General features: G+C 38.3%; 5 protein-coding genes across 9 annotated transcripts; 1 reads left to right on the top strand and 4 right to left on the bottom strand.

The window, feature by feature from the left end:
- Positions 1-197: 197 nt before the first annotated feature.
- LOC132198708 (chromodomain-helicase-DNA-binding protein 1) lies at positions 198-11,183 on the bottom strand. 5 transcript variants are annotated; one of them, XM_059622887.1, is made up of 24 exons: positions 10,736-11,183; positions 7,757-8,065; positions 7,202-7,341; positions 6,946-7,143; positions 6,710-6,882; positions 6,484-6,653; positions 5,779-5,938; positions 5,364-5,719; positions 5,145-5,309; positions 4,811-5,088; positions 4,404-4,755; positions 4,129-4,353; positions 3,925-4,074; positions 3,624-3,866; positions 3,401-3,568; positions 3,210-3,339; positions 2,798-3,154; positions 2,582-2,735; positions 2,291-2,528; positions 1,733-2,226; positions 1,558-1,681; positions 1,369-1,505; positions 980-1,309; positions 198-915 (listed from the first exon to the last, which is right to left on the bottom strand). In XM_059622887.1, the coding sequence occupies exons 1-24, from the start codon at positions 10,742-10,744 to the stop codon at positions 672-674; spliced, it is 5,304 nt and encodes a 1,767-aa protein (XP_059478870.1). In that variant the 5' UTR covers positions 10,745-11,183; the 3' UTR covers positions 198-671. The 5 variants fall into 5 exon arrangements, with proteins under 5 accessions (XP_059478870.1, XP_059478872.1, XP_059478871.1 ...); XM_059622889.1 differs by having other exon boundaries at positions 2,798-3,155; positions 3,214-3,339; XM_059622888.1 differs by having other exon boundaries at positions 6,710-6,879.
- Positions 11,184-11,527: 344 nt separating this feature from the next.
- LOC132198894 (small ribosomal subunit protein uS11m) lies at positions 11,528-13,563 on the bottom strand. The gene is made up of 5 exons (XM_059623172.1): positions 13,176-13,563; positions 12,614-12,744; positions 12,457-12,557; positions 12,327-12,392; positions 11,528-11,771 (listed from the first exon to the last, which is right to left on the bottom strand). The coding sequence occupies exons 1-5, from the start codon at positions 13,454-13,456 to the stop codon at positions 11,661-11,663; spliced, it is 690 nt and encodes a 229-aa protein (XP_059479155.1). The 5' UTR covers positions 13,457-13,563; the 3' UTR covers positions 11,528-11,660.
- Positions 13,564-14,137: 574 nt separating this feature from the next.
- Positions 14,138-16,321, bottom strand: LOC132198892 (GPN-loop GTPase 2). The gene is made up of 7 exons (XM_059623171.1): positions 16,170-16,321; positions 15,955-16,105; positions 15,770-15,880; positions 15,420-15,716; positions 14,964-15,169; positions 14,788-14,902; positions 14,138-14,731 (listed from the first exon to the last, which is right to left on the bottom strand). The coding sequence occupies exons 4-7, from the start codon at positions 15,550-15,552 to the stop codon at positions 14,295-14,297; spliced, it is 891 nt and encodes a 296-aa protein (XP_059479154.1). The 5' UTR covers positions 15,553-15,716; positions 15,770-15,880; positions 15,955-16,105; positions 16,170-16,321; the 3' UTR covers positions 14,138-14,294.
- LOC132199034 (proteasome assembly chaperone 3-like) lies at positions 15,554-16,076 on the bottom strand. Its single transcript, XM_059623407.1, has 3 exons — positions 15,955-16,076; positions 15,770-15,880; positions 15,554-15,716 (listed from the first exon to the last, which is right to left on the bottom strand). Exons 1-3 carry the CDS (start codon positions 16,074-16,076, stop codon positions 15,554-15,556), a joined length of 396 nt encoding a protein of 131 aa, XP_059479390.1.
- Positions 16,322-16,345: 24 nt separating the features above from the next.
- Positions 16,346-17,586, top strand: LOC132198895 (NADH dehydrogenase [ubiquinone] iron-sulfur protein 4, mitochondrial). The gene is made up of 4 exons (XM_059623173.1): positions 16,346-16,498; positions 16,797-16,935; positions 17,028-17,203; positions 17,256-17,586. The coding sequence occupies exons 1-4, from the start codon at positions 16,422-16,424 to the stop codon at positions 17,431-17,433; spliced, it is 570 nt and encodes a 189-aa protein (XP_059479156.1). The 5' UTR covers positions 16,346-16,421; the 3' UTR covers positions 17,434-17,586.
- The last annotated feature ends 413 nt before the right edge of the window (positions 17,587-17,999 follow it).

Raw genomic sequence — 17,999 nt, 5'->3', positions numbered from 1 at the left:
ACATTTTGCCAAACACAAAACAAAAAAAATTCTAATAAATACATAAATGAATTCTTTTTCAGTTTTTTTTCCTTTTTGCATACTACGGATATTAGAGTTGGATTTTAGTTTTATCACATCTATTAAGTTTACCTATAGCATCACTTTTTGATCAATCTTAACTGGTTTACACTGGTTCTGGAACAAAAACACGGATATTGTATGGGGAAAAATTTATTGGCCAAATCAGTGAATACACATTTCAAAATAATCACAGTATATTTTGAAACGAGAGTGATAACGAATGCAGCAGTAAACAAAAATAAGGGCGCTCGTCAAGCTAAAGGACAGCGACCTACTGCAGCAAATTATTTCTATATTTTTTTTTCATCAGTCGAATAATAATAAAAAGTGTTGCACTAAAAAGCATCACCCGTAGTTGATGGAAAACAATGTATGATCTTCTTAAATAATTAATAAACATCATTCTGCTGTTAAAACGGTCAAACGCGGACCAGGCGCATAGCATTTCATTTCACACGAAAATACATTGTTTCCTCACATTTCATTTACACTTTTGCCTTAACGCTGGGCTTAGGAGTCTGATGGTTGGAATAATATAAAATCACATGCACACAGGGCCTTCGTGGCACATTTCAAGGGCTATATAATGTGATAAGATTGTGGTAAACTTAGTTCTGTGGTCGCCGGTTGTCAAAGTCCCTCCTGTTACCTCCTCCGGACGCCCTCCAATCAGGATAATTACTTGAACTCGGCCCCATGAACCTGTCCCTTTGGCTTCCAAAATTGGACATTTGGGGATGCTCATTACCAGAGTACATGTTGTTGTTGCCTCCTGCAAAGACGCCGCCAAACTGGCTTCCACTGTTCCCACCTCCAAATCCACCTGAACCACTGGGGCCACCTTGATGGAACCTAAGCAAGATGAAAATTAATCAAATAAAATATCACCAATTACGTTAGAATTTAAATTAATTACCTTCTGTTGTCAGGTGGTCTTGGCCTATCGCGGTCTCGATGGAAGTTTTTAGGCATTCGTTGATAGTTGTCCCTCTTGTCTCCGGCACCGCTGTACCTGTCTCTGCCAGAACTGTTGTTTCCCCAGCGACTCTCGTTGTCAGGTCTGCTGTGAGGACTATTGTTGGAGTAGTTGCCAGCTTGCTGAAAGTTTCTTTGCGGAGTGGAAGGACCATCACGGGACCGATCCTTTTTGTCCAAGCTGCCTCTTGAGTCCGAGTTGCTGCCACGACTTTCTGAGCGGGGCTCTTGCTTTTTCTCCTTCTCCCTTCTGTCTTCCTTTTCTTTGTTTCTATTAAATATATTTATTTATATCCTGCCAGTAAAGCCACAGAAGTTCCAGTAATTTACCTTGACTCTGATACTGATTTTTTAGGGGATGACTGGAATTCCGGTTCTGTTTCAGCTTTTCGTTTTTTACTGCTATTGGTTTTGTCTCTATCCTTACTTTTGTGCTCTTTCTCTGAGGGCTCCTCCTTTGTTTTTTCCTATGGAAACTTAATTGTCACAAAATATGGGCTAAAATTAAATTACTTTTACCTCTTTTTCAGATTTTTGCTTCTTCCCCTTTTTCTTTTCCTCCTTCTTTAAAGTCTGTTTGTACAGTTTAAAGAGTTTCTTGGCATCGTAAACAGTGAATTTGGAGACAAAGTACCAAAGATTGCTGGAAAAGTAAACAATGAAGCACTGACAGGAACAAATCCCAATTATTTACCTCCTCCACTCTTTGACTTTCTCTGGATCTTTGAACTCGGACAAACATTTATTTATTTGTTCCCCTATTTGCAGCAAACACATCTTTGCGTGGTGGACTTGCTCTTTTTCCGGTAAACTTTGGTCAGGGCTGTCCAGGGCCTTGAGGGCTTTTTTAACAGGTCGCATTTTCTCCTTGCACTGGTCAAAGATCTGTGGGTCCAAATCTCCCATGACGTCGAGGGCGCGTGGCTCGTTGTTTGCAGTGAAGTGCATTGGGCCCTGAGCTTTCTTGGCCTTGCTCTCCTTTTTCTCTTTTTTCTGCTTCTTCTTTACGTCCCTCGAGTCTTCATCGATTTCCACCTTGACCTCCTCTTTCACTTTGACCTTCTTCTTGCTGCTGGCTGCGGACAGGTTTGTTGCTTCGTCTGCAGACGAAACTTCGTCATGTTCAATAATAGGTTTTGTGAGAGCCACTTTTGCTTCCCTCTGTTTCCTCTGCTTTTTGGGTTTGCTCTAAAAAATTATATCATTTCATAAAAATTAAAAATTAGAAGTAAATTAAAAAACAAAAACTTACCACTCCTTGTTTGACGTTGAGCTGGTTTTTAAGTATTTTCAATAAGTACTCAGCTCTTGCTTGGAGATGTTTAGCTTGGGGCTTCTTGTCATCATTAAGCAAAATTTTGTCTCCTATGTGCAGACCGGGATCCATTTTGATGGCTTCCCAGGAGCCCATGCCGTACTGATACACACCACGAAGTAACTTTGAGTCGTCTTCAATTTCCCACTCAACATCAAAGTTGCTTGGCTTAACTCTGAGAAAAATTAAATTAAAAATCTGGGAACTTCAAAAAAATGACTGAATTACCTTGCTTCCAGTACCCATCGATTTCTCTCTGAAGTGTCACTGGGCAGCATTTCGTCCAAAGGCTCCAGTTCTTTTTCAGTGGCAATCAGCGTTTTTGCATTGACGGAAACACCACCTAGTTTAAACGATGGTCCTCTTTCTCGTTTCTTTTGACCTGAATTTAAAAATTATTGTGAATTATTAAAATTTTAAAAACACTCAGGTTTATGCATTTACCTGGATCGTCATTGGTGTCGTTTTCCTTCAGTGTTGTCCATTCAGTCATGATCTTACTGCATCTGTCTTTCAAAGTCTCTCCAAGCTTCTTCAGGTCAGCCAGGGGCTTTTCTTGAAGCTCAGCATCACATGCCACAGCCTCCAGTCTCTTCAGGGGAGCAGGGAACTTCTTGTAGCTTTTAACAAACCGACGAACTTCTGCGTCGCTGAAGCCCTTGATGGTTTCTTTGTTTGACGAACGGGGCCTTCCTCTCTTCCTTGGCCTGTCGTCGTCAGAGCCTCCACCATCATCGCTGCCAGAAACAGAGTCATCATCCTCATCCTCCTCAATCTTCCTCCTTTTCTTTCCTCGACCATCTGGTGCAAAAATAATTTCGACAAGTTTGATTCATATTTGTTATAATCCAGTTACCATCACTCTCAGACTGATTGATTTGCTGAAGGGTTTTCCTACTTCTTGGCGGAAGGTAAAGGTCTTCCATTTCTTTTGCTTTTTCTTCCTCCTCAACTTTCTTCCTGAAATTTTCGGGAATGATGTCGTCCTGAATAAAAATATTTTTGAGTTAAAATGGAACAGAACGCTGCAAGCTAAAATAGATTTACCCAATCTTTGCTTTCGTCTTCAGGCTCAGGTTCAGTGTTATCAATTTTGTCTTCCTCGTCAAAGGCAGCAAAACTGGCCACCTTGAAAGCCGACAACAGCTCATCACCTATCCTTGCGGGCTCTTCGTCCCTCGTTTCCGCCCTTCTCAGGATTTCATCAATATCACACTAAAAAAAAAAAATCAATTTAGAATGTTCTTAAAAATCAATTAAAAAAAAATACAGTTGGCTCTTCATCTCCATCTTCATCATCCTTGAACAATTCCTCAGCACCGAACTTCAAAATGGCTGATAACTCGTCTTTGTTGAAAGGAGTTGTGGTGGAGGTAGCCTTTTTATCAAGGACTGTTCGACCTGTAGTGTCCATTCGTTGAATGACAAGGTGGTCGAGCACCATCTTCTGCTTAGCTCGCTCTACAATGTCCTCCTCGACAGAGTTTTTGGTAACGAGTCTATATATATTGACCTGGAATACAAAAAATTATATAAGCAATAGATTAAAAGTTGTATTAATTTAGTCTTACTTGGTTCTTCTGTCCAATCCTGTGAGCTCTAGCTTGAGCTTGTAAATCATTTTGAGGGTTCCAGTCAGAATCAAATATGATAACTGTGTCAGCTGTGGCTAAATTGATGCCCAAGCCTCCTGCTCTCGTTGAAAGAAGGAAACAGAAGTCCTAAATGTGGATATGCGAGTTAATATATTATTTTAAAAAATTGAAGGCTCTTACTTGGGAATTTTCAGCGTTGAAGTGGTCAAGAGCTTGCTTTCTCAACTCTCCTTTGATGCCGCCGTCGAGTCTTTGGAATGAAAAGTGCCTAAGCTGCAAGTATTCTGCCAAAATGTCCAGCATCCGCACCATTTGCGAGAAAATTAAAACTCTGTGACCAGTTTCTCTTAGTCGGACTAGGAGTTTATCTAAAAGTACCAGCTTTCCTGAGCCTCGTATCAAAGTCTGGAAATAATTCAATGTAAATGGGTTTATATCAAAATGTGGATTCTTACAGTCAGGTAGTCATCATATGACGATTTTTGTTCGTGGTCAATTGGTTTTGTGAGGTACGAATGATTGCAGCACTTTTTCAACTCAATCACAATGTTGAGGAAAGTTGTGGAGGATCCCTTGTTTCCTTTTCTAAGTGCGCTGTAGTTCTTGGTGAGGATCCATCTGTAGTATTGCTTCTGCAAGGAGGTCATCTCCACTCGCAGGATTTGTTCGACTTTGGCTGGCAGAGACTTTTCAACATCCTTTTTCACTCGGCGAAGAATGAACGGCTCGAGTTGCTTGTGCAGTTTTGAGTAGCCTTTGTTGGCTGCGTTATCATGCTCCTTTTCAAACTCTTCCCAATTATCAAATCTGAAATGCAAATTATTATTTCTGAGAACCTGCAAAGATTTATTTAAATGCATACTTGTTTGGCATGATGAAATGCAACAAGCTCCACAACTCTTTGAGACTGTTCTGCAGTGGAGTGCCAGTGATGAGAAGTCTGTGGTTGGTGCGGAACTCCATAAGTGCCTTGTACAGAAGGGAATCATCATTTTTAAGTCTGTGCGCCTCGTCAACCAGCAAGGCAGCCCAATCAAGACTGCCAAGGAAAGCTTTGTCCTTTAGAAGGATCTCGTAGGTTGTCAGAATGGCGTTAAACTTCAGCCTTTTTGATGGGTATATCCATTCATGTTGGCGAATCTATTTCATTTTAACAGAAAATAAATACAATCAAATCCTCATTTATTTAGACCTACAATTTCTCTGGAACCAACGTCTCCCAGATATGTAACGACATTCATTTCAGGAGCCCATAAAACAAATTCTCTTTGCCATGAGGTCATAGTTGACAGAGGAACAACGAGTAGGAATGGCCCATATAATTGTTGGGCGTTGTACAAATAATAAAGGAAGCAAATCGTCTGGAAAAAAAGAAGCTTTCAGTTGACATAATTTTATAAACCATTTTTAAGTACCTGGATGGTTTTCCCCAGACCCATTTCATCAGCCAGGATCACAGAGTTTTCCTTGCACCACGAGTGGATGAGCCAATTGACACCATCCAGCTGGTAGTCTCTCAAAACCAAAACTTGGTCGCCTCCCATGTATTCTGGTTGCGATTTGAGTTGTGAAAATTTTGGCCTGTATTTCAGGCAGCGTGTTTGCTTTGAAGGGGTCTTTTTAGAATCCTCTCGGTCGCGGAACTCCTTGATTTTTTGGGGCCACTTTTCGACTATCAGAGGCCCGTCTTCCCAGGTCGCTTCTGCATATGGTAGGCTTTCCCATTTGATAAAATAATCTGGGGTACCAGTTTCGGGTTTTGTGTATTCGGCTTTAGGGTAGAAATAACAATTATATTTAATTTACCGAGTAAGAACTAATAAAACCAACCAATGATTCTCTCCACACGGTTGTAACTCTTTAGCAATTCTTGTTGAAGTTCCAATTGACACTCGTAGTATTCTACATCCTCTGGAGTAGCATGCCTTTTCCAGTAATTCAATTCGTCTTCTTTCTTGATAAAATTCTCTAATTTCTTAATGCCTTTAACCTGGAAGTCATAGCACTAATTATACCATGGGTATAATTAGAAAAAAATGGCGTATATTAGTCACAGTTGTAAATCGGCTCCAACTCGGCAAAACTGAAATTACAGACGTAATATTGTCATTTGTCATCATGCAAACCCGTCAGAATTTTTTAACAATGACGGGTGCTTTTGATGTGCAAACGATCAGCAACCTCCTTCACACTGCTAACCATCAGATGAAATAAGAGCTACAACGAAGACTTGCAGAACTAGTTAGAAACCATAAAATATAGGAATCTCAGGTTTTGCTCAAATTTCTAATTTGAAATTTCGTGCTTAATTTTCCAGAATTGAAGAATCAAATCAAAAGAGTTCTCATGCCAAAAGAGTGAAAACCTGAGATGAAACCAACGCATCGATAAAATTTTCTAGAAATAGAATTTAGATGCCGAAATCTACTTGGGTATAGAACGCATTTCTTTTGCGCTTTACCCGCAAGAAATTTTGAGTTGTATTAAAAATCATCACAGTAAAATAATTCAAATACAATGAACACTTAAACTGACCTTTTGGTCTTTCAGAGTCTGCTCCGACTCCCAGGTGTTGTGGATGTGGGACCAGCCCTTCCACTTGATTAAAAACTGTGATTCTGTCTCTTCAGGGTTACACTGCTGGACCCCGTCATTGGGATCACCCGATTTTTCTACAGCATAACAGGTTGTGATGTTTCCAGTTGCTGGAATAAAGAAATTCATTAGTAAAAAATAAATTTAACAATTAATAAGGTCTAACCTCCTTTCTTCCCGACTCTCTGAGCAATTATTTTTTCGATGGTTTCTGCATTGTCAGGCTCTGGGGCTTCATAATTAGTCCAGTCAACTTCGACCAGGTCTTCAGATCCAGTTCCGTCGTCACTAGCCTCTTTGTAACTGACATGAGCTCCAGCCCGTTTCTTGGCACCTCTCCTGGATTAACAAGAACCCCTCCTCTAATCAAAATTTCTTTTCTTCCATGAAAAATAGGTGTACCCTCTTTCATTTTCATCACTATCAAAACTTGACTCGTCGGAAGATGCCGAGTTGTACCTCTTCCTCTGTGGCCTACTCTTTGGTGCAGGTTTGCTGCTCCGTGCGGGCTGCTTTCCCCCTGGCCGTCTGCTGGGAGGCGCCTTTGTTTTGACTGGGTCAGAATCAGAGTCTGAAGAATCACTATTCCATGTGTTGGAACTAAATAGCAATGGGATTTAAAATCATTTTTAATTAAAATAAGAAATATGGAAATCACTTTTTGGAAGCTCGACGTCCAGAGACCTTCTTGCCGGCTCTATCACTGGAATCACTCTCAGCCACATTAAGTCTCTCTGGCTCCTTTCTCTCACGACCAGATCGACGGATCCCGTAAATGTCTGGATTATTCTCCCAGCACTGAAGAAAATTATGAATTATTAAAACAAAAAACAGCATAACTGCATTGTAAATGAAAATACAAAAAAATGATGCAAGTGCAAATAATGAGGAATTTCATGCGGTCATAAGCAGTGGTGATGATACAAAGCAGGTAAATAAATCATGACTTTCCATAGAAAGTAAAAATGTATTTAGAAAAACAATAAAAAGTCAGATTCTTAAACTGAAATAGAAAATTTGATTGCTTTATCTTAAATGCAAAAAAAATTAAATTATACTTTTTAGTTAAATAAGAATGATCACTTAAAGACTGGTTAAATTTTATTGTAGACAAAAAAAATTTCATAATCAGAAAGTTTATTGCTGGATGAGGTGTTGCAACAGGGCTGGTGGTGTGTTATTGAGTGACACGCACACGCATCTGGTTGCATACCTCTGAATCGTTGCTGGATCTCTTCTTTACCTGCTTCAGTTCTTCGGACTTGCGACCCTTGGTGGGCGAGTCCTTTGAAGGAGACGCAGAGCTGCTGCTTTTGGCAGGCGACGCTTTTTCGCCATTGTCAGAATCGGAATCTGAACCGCTTCCTGACTTCGACGATGCAGACCCTGAGGAGCTTGAGCCTGACCCACTCCCAGAGCCAGACGCCGACGACTTGGAGCTTTTTTGGCTTTTGTTTGACTCGTCATCAGAAGCAGACGAGTTCTTGTCGGAGTCGGAATTCTCCGAATCGCTCAAATTTGACTGGAACAAAATAAAAATTTTCTCTAAACACTTGATTAAATTATAAGGTTTGATTATGATAAATTTTTTGATCAAATTTTCTTCAGGATCTACAATACGTATAAATACCATATTAAAGCTATAATTCTTATCCACAAAAAAGAGGGAATAATATAAATCGCGACGCAATTCGTAAAATAAAAAAATTTATTCCATTTAAAAAACAAAGAGCAGTAAATAAATCGAAGAATAGATAAAAATTGGAGTAGAGGCAAATTTTTTTAAATTTTTTGCAGTCAAATATAAAAATCAATTAATTTGAAAGCATAACCTTTAATTATAAAATGGCAGAGTTAGGTTTTTATCAAAGAAAAAGAGCTGACGCGTTTTAATTAAGAGCAAACCACAAGTCTTATTGCCTTTTTAATATTTTCATTCAATATATTTAATTAAAATACCTCAACTCTGCTTTACAGCTTTTAATTTTACTAATCATAAGCCATTTATTTCATTTGGGTCAGTCTACTCAGTCTTTTAACCAACTAAAAAAAAGAGTTGGCTTGTGTGCTGTGCAAGTGTGCACCAATATACAGATCTTCGTGAGCACCAACAACGCGACCCTCTGCCGAGCGTTGCCCGAACTACCTCCAGGCAATGAAATCCTCTCTCTTGTTCGTCATTGCGTTCTGGTTGTAAAAAATAATCTTTTTGAAGGTCAAAAGAGTCATGTGACGTGTAAATGTCACACAAATCGACTTGACAAAACTTTAAATTATTCAAGCCTCAATCGATAAAAATTACAAAATCTCAAGCCAGACTTAAATGCTTCATTATTGGCGAGATCTCGTCAGACCGACTGCTGCTGTTTTGCCAGTCTCGGTCCGTCCGCTTACTATTTTCACCGCCGGTGGTTATTGATTTTCCACTTGAAGGTTGGATTCGCGAATCTGCAAAATTGAACGCAGTTTTGATTTGATGCAGAGCTGGTGATTCTTTTTGAGGTGATGGTTGCTGAGCTGCCCACCTGCCGCTGGTACTTGGGTCGCCGCCGGTTTTGCTGATCGAAAGAACTATTTTTGTTGCCTGAGCTAGCTGTTGCATTGCCAAGTACTTCTTGTTCTCTCACAAAATGGCCGACGACCGATTGACTTTAAAATAAATTCAGAGTGCAAAAACAACGGGCCCTCCAACTAAATTTGGAATTGAGCCGCTTCGTCCAGTAAAAAAAAAATATATTTATATTTTAAATCTTTATATCCATGACATAAATAATTCACGTCTATTACTTTTTGAGAGCTTCGTACAATGACTTAAATGTTTTGATTAAAATGAATATTTTGAGTAAAATAGCCAAATTAATGTCAATATGCTATTTCAACTTTGAAAAATTATTTAAGGTTCTATTACTTCAATTTTAAATTAAAAGTAGTATATTAAATTTGCTTTCACAATTTAAAGAGTGGTTAAGGACGTTTCCAATGAAAAACTAAATGGAATCCTACTTATCTCAAAGCATTATGTGATTTGACTCTTATTTAAGCGGATGTCTGCTATCTAGGAAAGTAATTATTACAATGTAAATATAGATGATCAATAATTTTGGATCAATTTAAAATGCCAAATAATTATTCCTAAAAAAATTTTGAAAAAATAGAGGCAAAAAACATTCACTTCTAATCCCTTAAATTTCAGTATCAATAATTAGGAATTAAATTAATGCAGAAAGCCACTGGTGTTCAAAATCTTAATTGATTAAGGAATAAGGAACTGTGGATGATCAAATCTATTTACATCCTCTCGTTACGTTGTTTGAATACATAGCCTCCAAAATAATCAAACTGAAGCAGAGATTTGAACAAATATCAGCAGCTTCCTGCTGCTTGGATTGTAAATTGATAGAATGATTTACAATTCAGATAATGGGAAATAAAACAGAAGCCTGAATGACTTTGCTACCGATTTCCTGCATAATTTTGTAAAAAATTAAATATAGTTGCAGGCCAAGTGTTAAGGCTATAGAATTAATATAGGCAAAAATTGTAAATTATTTTTGTTTTAATCTGGCTGTTTAAAATGATAGTTTTAAAGGAAAGCCCAGGACAATGCTGTAAAGGTTTTCAGGAAAGTTTTCAAGCTAAACTGAGCTAAAATTAGCGAATGCCTGCTGTTGAATCAGACAAAGTCCAAGCAAAACTTTGAGTTAAATTATCAAAAAAGGGTCATTCTCAGATTTCTATCAAACTGACATGCCTGGGTTGGCCAAGGATTGACGAACATTTGCACACACATTTCACGATGGAGCACTCAATATTTTCCAAAATTTTGGAAGATGTTGCAAATGTAAACAAAGACTTAAGACCTAAGGATAAGACCTGAAAAAAGTTACTTAAAAAATAAGCTGCAAAACGGACGTATGGCCCGGATAGTGGCAAAGTAGGCCAACAAAACGACGGAGAAATTAGCGGAAAATTTGAGGGCAATATTGGAAAATTTGTTAAAAAACAAACAAGGCCACTGAAGATTTGAAAACTTCAGAGAAAATTCAAATTTGCAAGTTTGAAACCGGTGATATGGACGTAAATCGGTTGATAAAACGCGAATCAATCGAGGCTTGAATAATTCACGCAAATTCGGCGGAGATAATAGCCGAAAACGGAGGAAAAACAAACAAAAAGCGAATCCGTGTCTTACCTGACGCATTGCATAAGTCGATTTTCGTGCAGGCCAATCTCGCCGAATTCTTTCAGTATCACACCAAAAACACTTGGAAAAGTCAGAAAATGCCGAAGTGGATGCGAACCGTGCGAAAATTCAGTCGCGACCCTTCGGCAGGGTGTGCAGGGGCTCGTCGAAGAAGTCACCAGAGCTGAATCGGTCGGCGAGCGGATCCCGCAATGGCTGCCATTTTGAGGCCGTGAGCAACAACGACACGAAAGAATTTGCACGAATTCACGCAGCTAGGGCCGAAATCGACGGCCGAATGTCAGTGAAAGGTGAAACGGGATGTTGACCGACCGACTAGGCGGCACACGCGGGTCGCACGAGTCCAACTACGAGGGCGGCGAACGCGAGTTAGCGCGTGGCGAAGTGCTCGACCTAACAAGGCGGGCGGCCATCTTTTCTCTACTCTCTTGCACGGGCCTGTCTGAACTCGGCAGTCGCGCGCGACGAGTCTCCTTTCCGTTCACGTTCGCACAGAGAGCCTCACAGCCGCAATGCAACGCGCCGGGATATTATTCAAGCTCAAATTTACAAGTCGTCCGCACCCATCATACACCGAATAAACGATGGAAATAGTCCCGAAATATTTTAAATTAATTGAATGAATAAAATTAAATTTTTAATTATAAAATTAAAAAAAAAAAGATTCAGTCCATATCACAGGAAAATATTTGTAAAATTAGGAATTTCCGCTAATTTATCCTATTTTAAAAGGATGAAAACCGCATAAATTTTTAAAGAAATAGTAGAAGTTTTTACTCATTATGAATAACAAGTTGCCGGACAACTTATTTATTTTCTCCGTACAATAGTGTTATTGTTTAAGCGTAGTAATCGAGACGATCGTTTTGGGCGCCGGCATCAAAATGCAAATCAAGCATAATACCTGACTCTTCTACAGTCTTCTTTGTTTTCGGGCACGGGCTGTTGGTCGAAAGGACACTCTCGTTGCATCCGTAATTGAGATGATGTCCATGCCGCCCATACTCAAGCCTTTGATGGCAGACTGTAACAAAAATATTTTATTTTAATACACTATAGAAGAATAATTTAAATTAGGGCAAGGATTCAAATGACTTATTCAACGAGTTAATAAAAAATCTGATAAAATGACTATCCTAAAGAGTGCTAACGAGCTGTAAAATGAAAATTATACTCTTCAAAAATTAAAAATTTAATCCCTTATGAAGCATTAAAATATAAATTTAACTGAAAAAGCAATTTAAGTTCAATTATAAAAAATAATTGATGCTTTGATTTCATTAAAAATTTTAAAATATTTAAAAGAACAATGATAACTTTCAAAATAATCCCCCATTATCTTCATTGATGTAATTATATAAAATTTTAGTACAAAAGAATATCACTAGTTCGCTCTAGTTAATTTAACAGAAACAGAAGTAAAATGATTGACTATTTAATATTTAAGCTGTATGAAAATTAAGCAGCTCAGCTTTATCAACCAAAAAAATTGTAATAAGGCACCAACACTTAAAAATTTATCTATCAAAATTATAATGCAAGACGCAATGATCAATAATTAAAAAAGAAAAACACTCACCATTCTGCCAGGCCCGATTCCGCTGACCCTGACTCGAACAGTTTTGAACCCTTTGTCTATCGCCCTCTGCAAAATAAGGACAAAAATTCATCAGACTTCAAAAGATTGTAAGTCAAAAGGGAAAGCTCACCATTCCTAAACTGATTCCAGTTGCCTGGGCAGCAATGTTGGTGCTCTTTCTTGTGTTCTTGAACCCTTCCATTCCACAAGATCTCGTCATCTTGGCCACTCCTGTAATTAGAAGTCAATTAAATAACCCGAAAGCTTCAATTTCTACTGAAATATACCTTTGTGGTCACTCAGGGTAAGAATGGTGTTGTTCTTTGAGACCTTTATGTCACAGATGGGCACTTGAGAGAAGGGAATGCCGTTGAACAGTCTGCTAGGGGTATTCTCATCAGGAAAGAAATCACTGAACCTGAAAGCAAACTGTTGGTGTTTCTGCTTTAAAAAATTCAAAAATCCACACAATTGTATAGGTAGGGTATAGTTTAGAGCTTTTTAAATAACAATCTCAAATGAAAGGACGTCTGGAGATGGTAAATGAAATGCAAAGCCAACGCCTGGAGTGAACAGGGCAAGTTTCAGGAATCAATACCGTTCAAACACCGAAAAGTAAGAAAAATTGTTAAAATGGAAAAATCGGAAGGCGCTTTGGGGCAGAGTATTTGGCAAGCTAAAAACGCTGGTATGCACCTACAGGAACATAAACAACGCTAACCAGGACAGATATTTTGCTCAAGGGCGTTAATTTTAGAGCAAAAGCAGCGGCGGAGGAGCTGCTGCAGCCATTTTGAGACTTGATAAAGCAAATTGTCTGCAGTCTGCAAAGTTCAAGACAATGTTTACCTTGTCGAGTGCAGGTCGATGTCGATGCCTTTCTCGCCCTCGGTGCCCTGGTCCTTCTTGGGCATGGACCTGATCATGTCCTTGCGATCATCTTCCTTGCTACGTGGCACGGTCGTGTGCAGGGCCCTGCTTTTGCTCCACTCGGGTCGCACACCACAGAGCAAACACGTTGCCCGTGCCGTTTCTTGCACCAGTTGTCCGCCGGTGCGATCCGTCACGTTCCGGACGCTTCGTTCCAGGACGCCCAGCATCCGGGGCATAGAAAGAACCTGCCGGAGCATCGCCTCAGGTTGTCTATCCGCCCTTTCCGCAACAAATTGCTTGAGCAAACGGCAGCCACGTCCGTCCTCTACGACGTCTCAGCTCTTCCTATTTCTAAAATCAACGTGATTTCATGAATTTTGCTGGTTACGCCCCCGTCTGACGAACAAAGTGGATTCGTCCGACCAATCACAGAGTCGGAGGAAGTGACGTTTGGCCAATCAAAATACAACTTGACGAAGATGGTTGAGTTCATTATTTACGTCGCAGGGGAGTCTCGTTTCTAGAAAAGCATAATTTTACAAATTCATGCTCGTGTTTGGCTAATTTTTTTAATTTTGGCACATCAAAATTACGTAAAAAAAATAAATTAAAACTTAGAACAATTACGGGCCTCATTTGTGCCATTTATTAGAGACACTCTTTAATGACGCGTATTATTTTTACTAGCCTCTACAAAGGGTGCCTATAAATTTGCAAATTTTAGTTCGAGTCCTCTGACTCCAGAGGGCATAAAGTCATAAAGCGGCCCACATTACATTGTAGCAGTAAAAAATAGTTCATTGAACTAATTATTTTTCATATTTCTGCTACTTATTAAGAAGATTCATAATATATATGAACTGTTTGAAAATAATTGCAAATTTTAAAAACACCAAAATTTCACTAAATTAAATACACAATTATGTATTTTATTTCTTGTTGCTGTCTGTAAAAGGAATATCATCTTAATTACCGTTAATTACTGTTAAAACATGTTAATAATTATTTTTGGTTGACAGTTTGTTGAAATTAAATAAATTTGCTTTGATGCTGACATTAAGTCATTTTAATTCTACATATTTTACTTGTTTAAGATTAGCTGTATTCGTCCATAAATTCACCAAGTCTCTCTTGTTCCGAAACGGCACCTGTTGCACAAGCAAGAAGAGACTGGATATTTCGAGGCTCTCCCGTCCCAAAAACACACCCATTCGCCTTGTCAGCAGCTGCAAGAGCCTTGCAAAGTGTCTTTTTGTCGCTCACTGACATCGGCAAAAACGAGACCAAATTGTAGCCCTCAATCAAACCTACAAGAGCTGCATTCAGTTTCTTGAATTTTTTAGTGCCAGGCTGCTCATCCAGTCTCTGTAGAAGATAATCCAAGTTCAGCACGTCAGTGTAGAAATCCAGGCCAAAATCCAACTTGCTTGAATACTTTTCAGCCAGATCTATTTTGGAGAGGATGTTTATGTGAGGCAGTTCTGTGTGCAACATCGTCGTCAGAGATAAGAGAAGCGCCGAAATGAACTTGCCTGTTAAAATAAAATTAAAAATTAAATTTGAAAAATCAAGACGATTTTATATTTACCAGGGTCACTACAGTGGTGAGAATCAACAAGTTGGACCGAGCACAGTCGGAGATCAAATTCAACAAGTTTCGAAAGAATATTTTTGGCAGAATTATGATGAGTGTACAGCTCAACCTATTTGGTTATGATATGATAAATTAAAAAAGAACTTTCCATATAATTTGAAGGTTCTCACCTGACCAGGAAAGTCAAGCAGAAAGTAATGGTCTTTAAGTGCTGATATTTTTTCCAAGAGCCAATCAATATTTTTTTCTATAAACTCCATACAATACATGAGACCCCCATTAGGACCAAGTTTGAAGGCACTCATTGTGTCCTCCAAAGTGACCAGCTCTGTAATATCTATGGCTCCTTCGTAAGGTAGGGTGTCGTTGGCTGGATCTGAAAAATAATTGTTTTATTGTTATGAATTTTAAATTTGGAAAATAATTTCTTCAGTTGCAAATGAGTTTAATTTTATAACAATAAACTGCCATAATCAAGACACATCACTCATATATTAAAAAGAAAATGAAATTAAAAAAACATCCTAGAAAATATTTTTCTTAAATTCATTTTGGAGGAAAAGCAAATTAAATTTTTTTCTACTTGTTAACGAAAAATTTTAAAAATTACATTAAATTTGGGTTACCTAAATTTACTATGGCAACTTTTCTGCCGATGGATCTGAGATACGAGCCCATAGCTTTGCAGTAGGAGCTCTTGCCACTGCCCGGAGGCCCAACAACGGCCTGTCCGAACATTGTGGTGGCCACGTGAGCCATTTTACTGCAGGTGTTCCTTCAGTTTCTGGAGAATATTTTTCAAAGCAACAAGACCAAGATCCTTGATGCAAAAGGAGAAAAGAATTGGCTTTGGCAAGTTCAGCTGGCCTGCCAGGAAACGAGCGGCAATGTGGACGTCCTCGTCGTCCTTGCCCAGAAGGACCCTAGTAAAATTTTAAATAAGGATCATTGCAATTTATTTTTCTGATTTAACTACCTTATGGAGTAGACTTCAGCAGTTTCCTTCTCAACCTTGGCAGTGTCCTTTTCTACGCTGACCAGGGTGCCAATGTTTCCAGTCTGTGTGATTATGATGAAAAATCGGTCGCTACAATAAAAGATGAAAATACATAAATATTATGTTATCAAGAAAATTATATAAAGGAATTATTTATTGCTTACGTGTAAGAATTGATGGCGAATTCTGTGTGCGTGTTGTTAATTTCAGCAGAGAACAATTTCACGCTAGAATCTTCTTTTTTCAGGGAATTCGCAGCAGCGGTCGAAACACTGTCATCAATCATTTTGTGAGGAGCGATAACATTGACGAAGGCTGAGAAACAAAATGATAAATATTAACTCAAAATTATGTATAATTAATATTGCGTTATATTTACCCCAAAATCAGTGCGTAATTAACAGGAAAGAATCCGTGAAATGAAGCAATTAACCGGCAAAAACCACTCATTCAGCTGCGTAACGTAAACAAAACGACAACCAATCGACGGCCATGCGAGTGCAATTTTAAATTAAACGAAAGCTATGAGTGGGAAGGGTCGAAGTTAAAATGGCTGACTTTCTTCACTTGCAAAATTCATCCTCCGCCAGCTGTTTTGCTCAATCATTACAAGTTTTGAGTCTTGTTGAACATGGCCACTAATCTGGTTCTAATTTCTCGTCAAATCCGACAGAAATTAGCGAATTGCGCCACTCTCACCGCTCAAAGGCAAGTATATTTTAGTGGAAATGAAATTCTAACAACTGCAAAAATTTAATCCAAGTAATAAACTTGGTTTAACCCTTTTAAACCTCCAAAATTTTTAACCAATCCATTTTGCCCCAGAAAAACAATAGAATTTGCATACCAAAACGCACTTAATACATAAATACTTTAAAAGTGTGTGTTTACCTATTTTCATTTTTATTGATAGTTAAAAAACTACTAAAATCAAATTAAATTCCCTTAATACAGAAACTCATATTCTAAAGCTTTCTGGCATTGCGTCTATTCAATTTATCTGCAGGCAAGTGCTGAGTGCCAGTTTTGCTAGTGATGGTTCGAAGCTGAAGGCCACTCAAAAAGATGCCAAAGAACTCTTGGCTAGTCCCGAAGAGCGAACCCATCAGAAGCAGATGGAAGGCTACATTACAGTCGATGCCAAGGTCTGTTTGATACATACATTTGTATACATAATAATTATGAAATGGGAATTGGCTTTCTTATATTGAAATATAATCTTTAAAATTGTTATCAGGTTGATATTTCACCAGTGACTGGTGTTCCTGAAGAGCACGTTAAGAATCGCAGGGTCAGGATCTTTGTTCCTGCCAAAAACTCCATGCAGTCTGGCACTGACAACATCAAGGCCTGGCAAATGGAATTCGAAACTAGAGAGCGATGGGAAAATCCTCTCATGGGCTGGAGCTCTTCGTAAGACCGGAATTATTTCTACAAACATTTATTGATAATTTTTTTTTTACAGAGGTGACCCTTTATCTAATCTGAAATTGCAATTCAAAAACAAAGAGGAGGCCATTGATTACTGTGACAAGAACGGATGGAAGTGGTTCGTCCAGGAGCCAAACACCAAGACCCCAAAACCAAGGTCCTATGGCGCTAATTTCCACTGGAGCAATAAGTCTCGTGTGTCCACCAAGTAATGTGGCTGTTCTGTGTATAGATTTCTCCTTTAAATTGCTGTGTAATTGTAAACGAATAAAATATCAAAAAATGTTCAACAAAATATTATTGCGTAACTGATAAATTACATTTTAATTAGTAATTATATTAAAATCTAAATACCAAAGAAGGAACGAAGGAACAATATTTTTAAGAAAACTTTCAAATAAATGCTAGCGTTTTAAAGCTTTTACTTATAATTATGTCGATCTTTCTACACTCTGAAAATTTATTGCTGGTGTCCCGTGCTCTATCTCTATAGGCAGAGGTCTTATTCTTGCATCATTTAATTGACTTCATGCTAAAGTACTTTCCATGTTCTGCTCTGTAATTTTGGTTCACCATTTTTTTCATACTTTTGTAAGAGTTATTAATTCTGATAAAATATATAAATAACTAATGATTAGACAAAAATACCAAAAAAAATCATTTTTTAGATTCTTTATCATAAATCAAATCATATTTACACCAATTTTAAAAATACAACCACCTTGAAGAAATTGTAGGGGAAAAATTGGAGATTTCGTATTCTCCCCCCACTTTTTAA

Source organism: Neocloeon triangulifer, unplaced genomic scaffold (assembly GCF_031216515.1).
Source record: "Neocloeon triangulifer isolate White Clay Creek 2 clone unplaced genomic scaffold, ASM3121651v1 ptg000013l, whole genome shotgun sequence".
Taxonomy (NCBI): domain Eukaryota; kingdom Metazoa; phylum Arthropoda; class Insecta; order Ephemeroptera; family Baetidae; genus Neocloeon; species Neocloeon triangulifer.
This window is presented reverse-complemented; position numbering and strand designations above follow the sequence as displayed.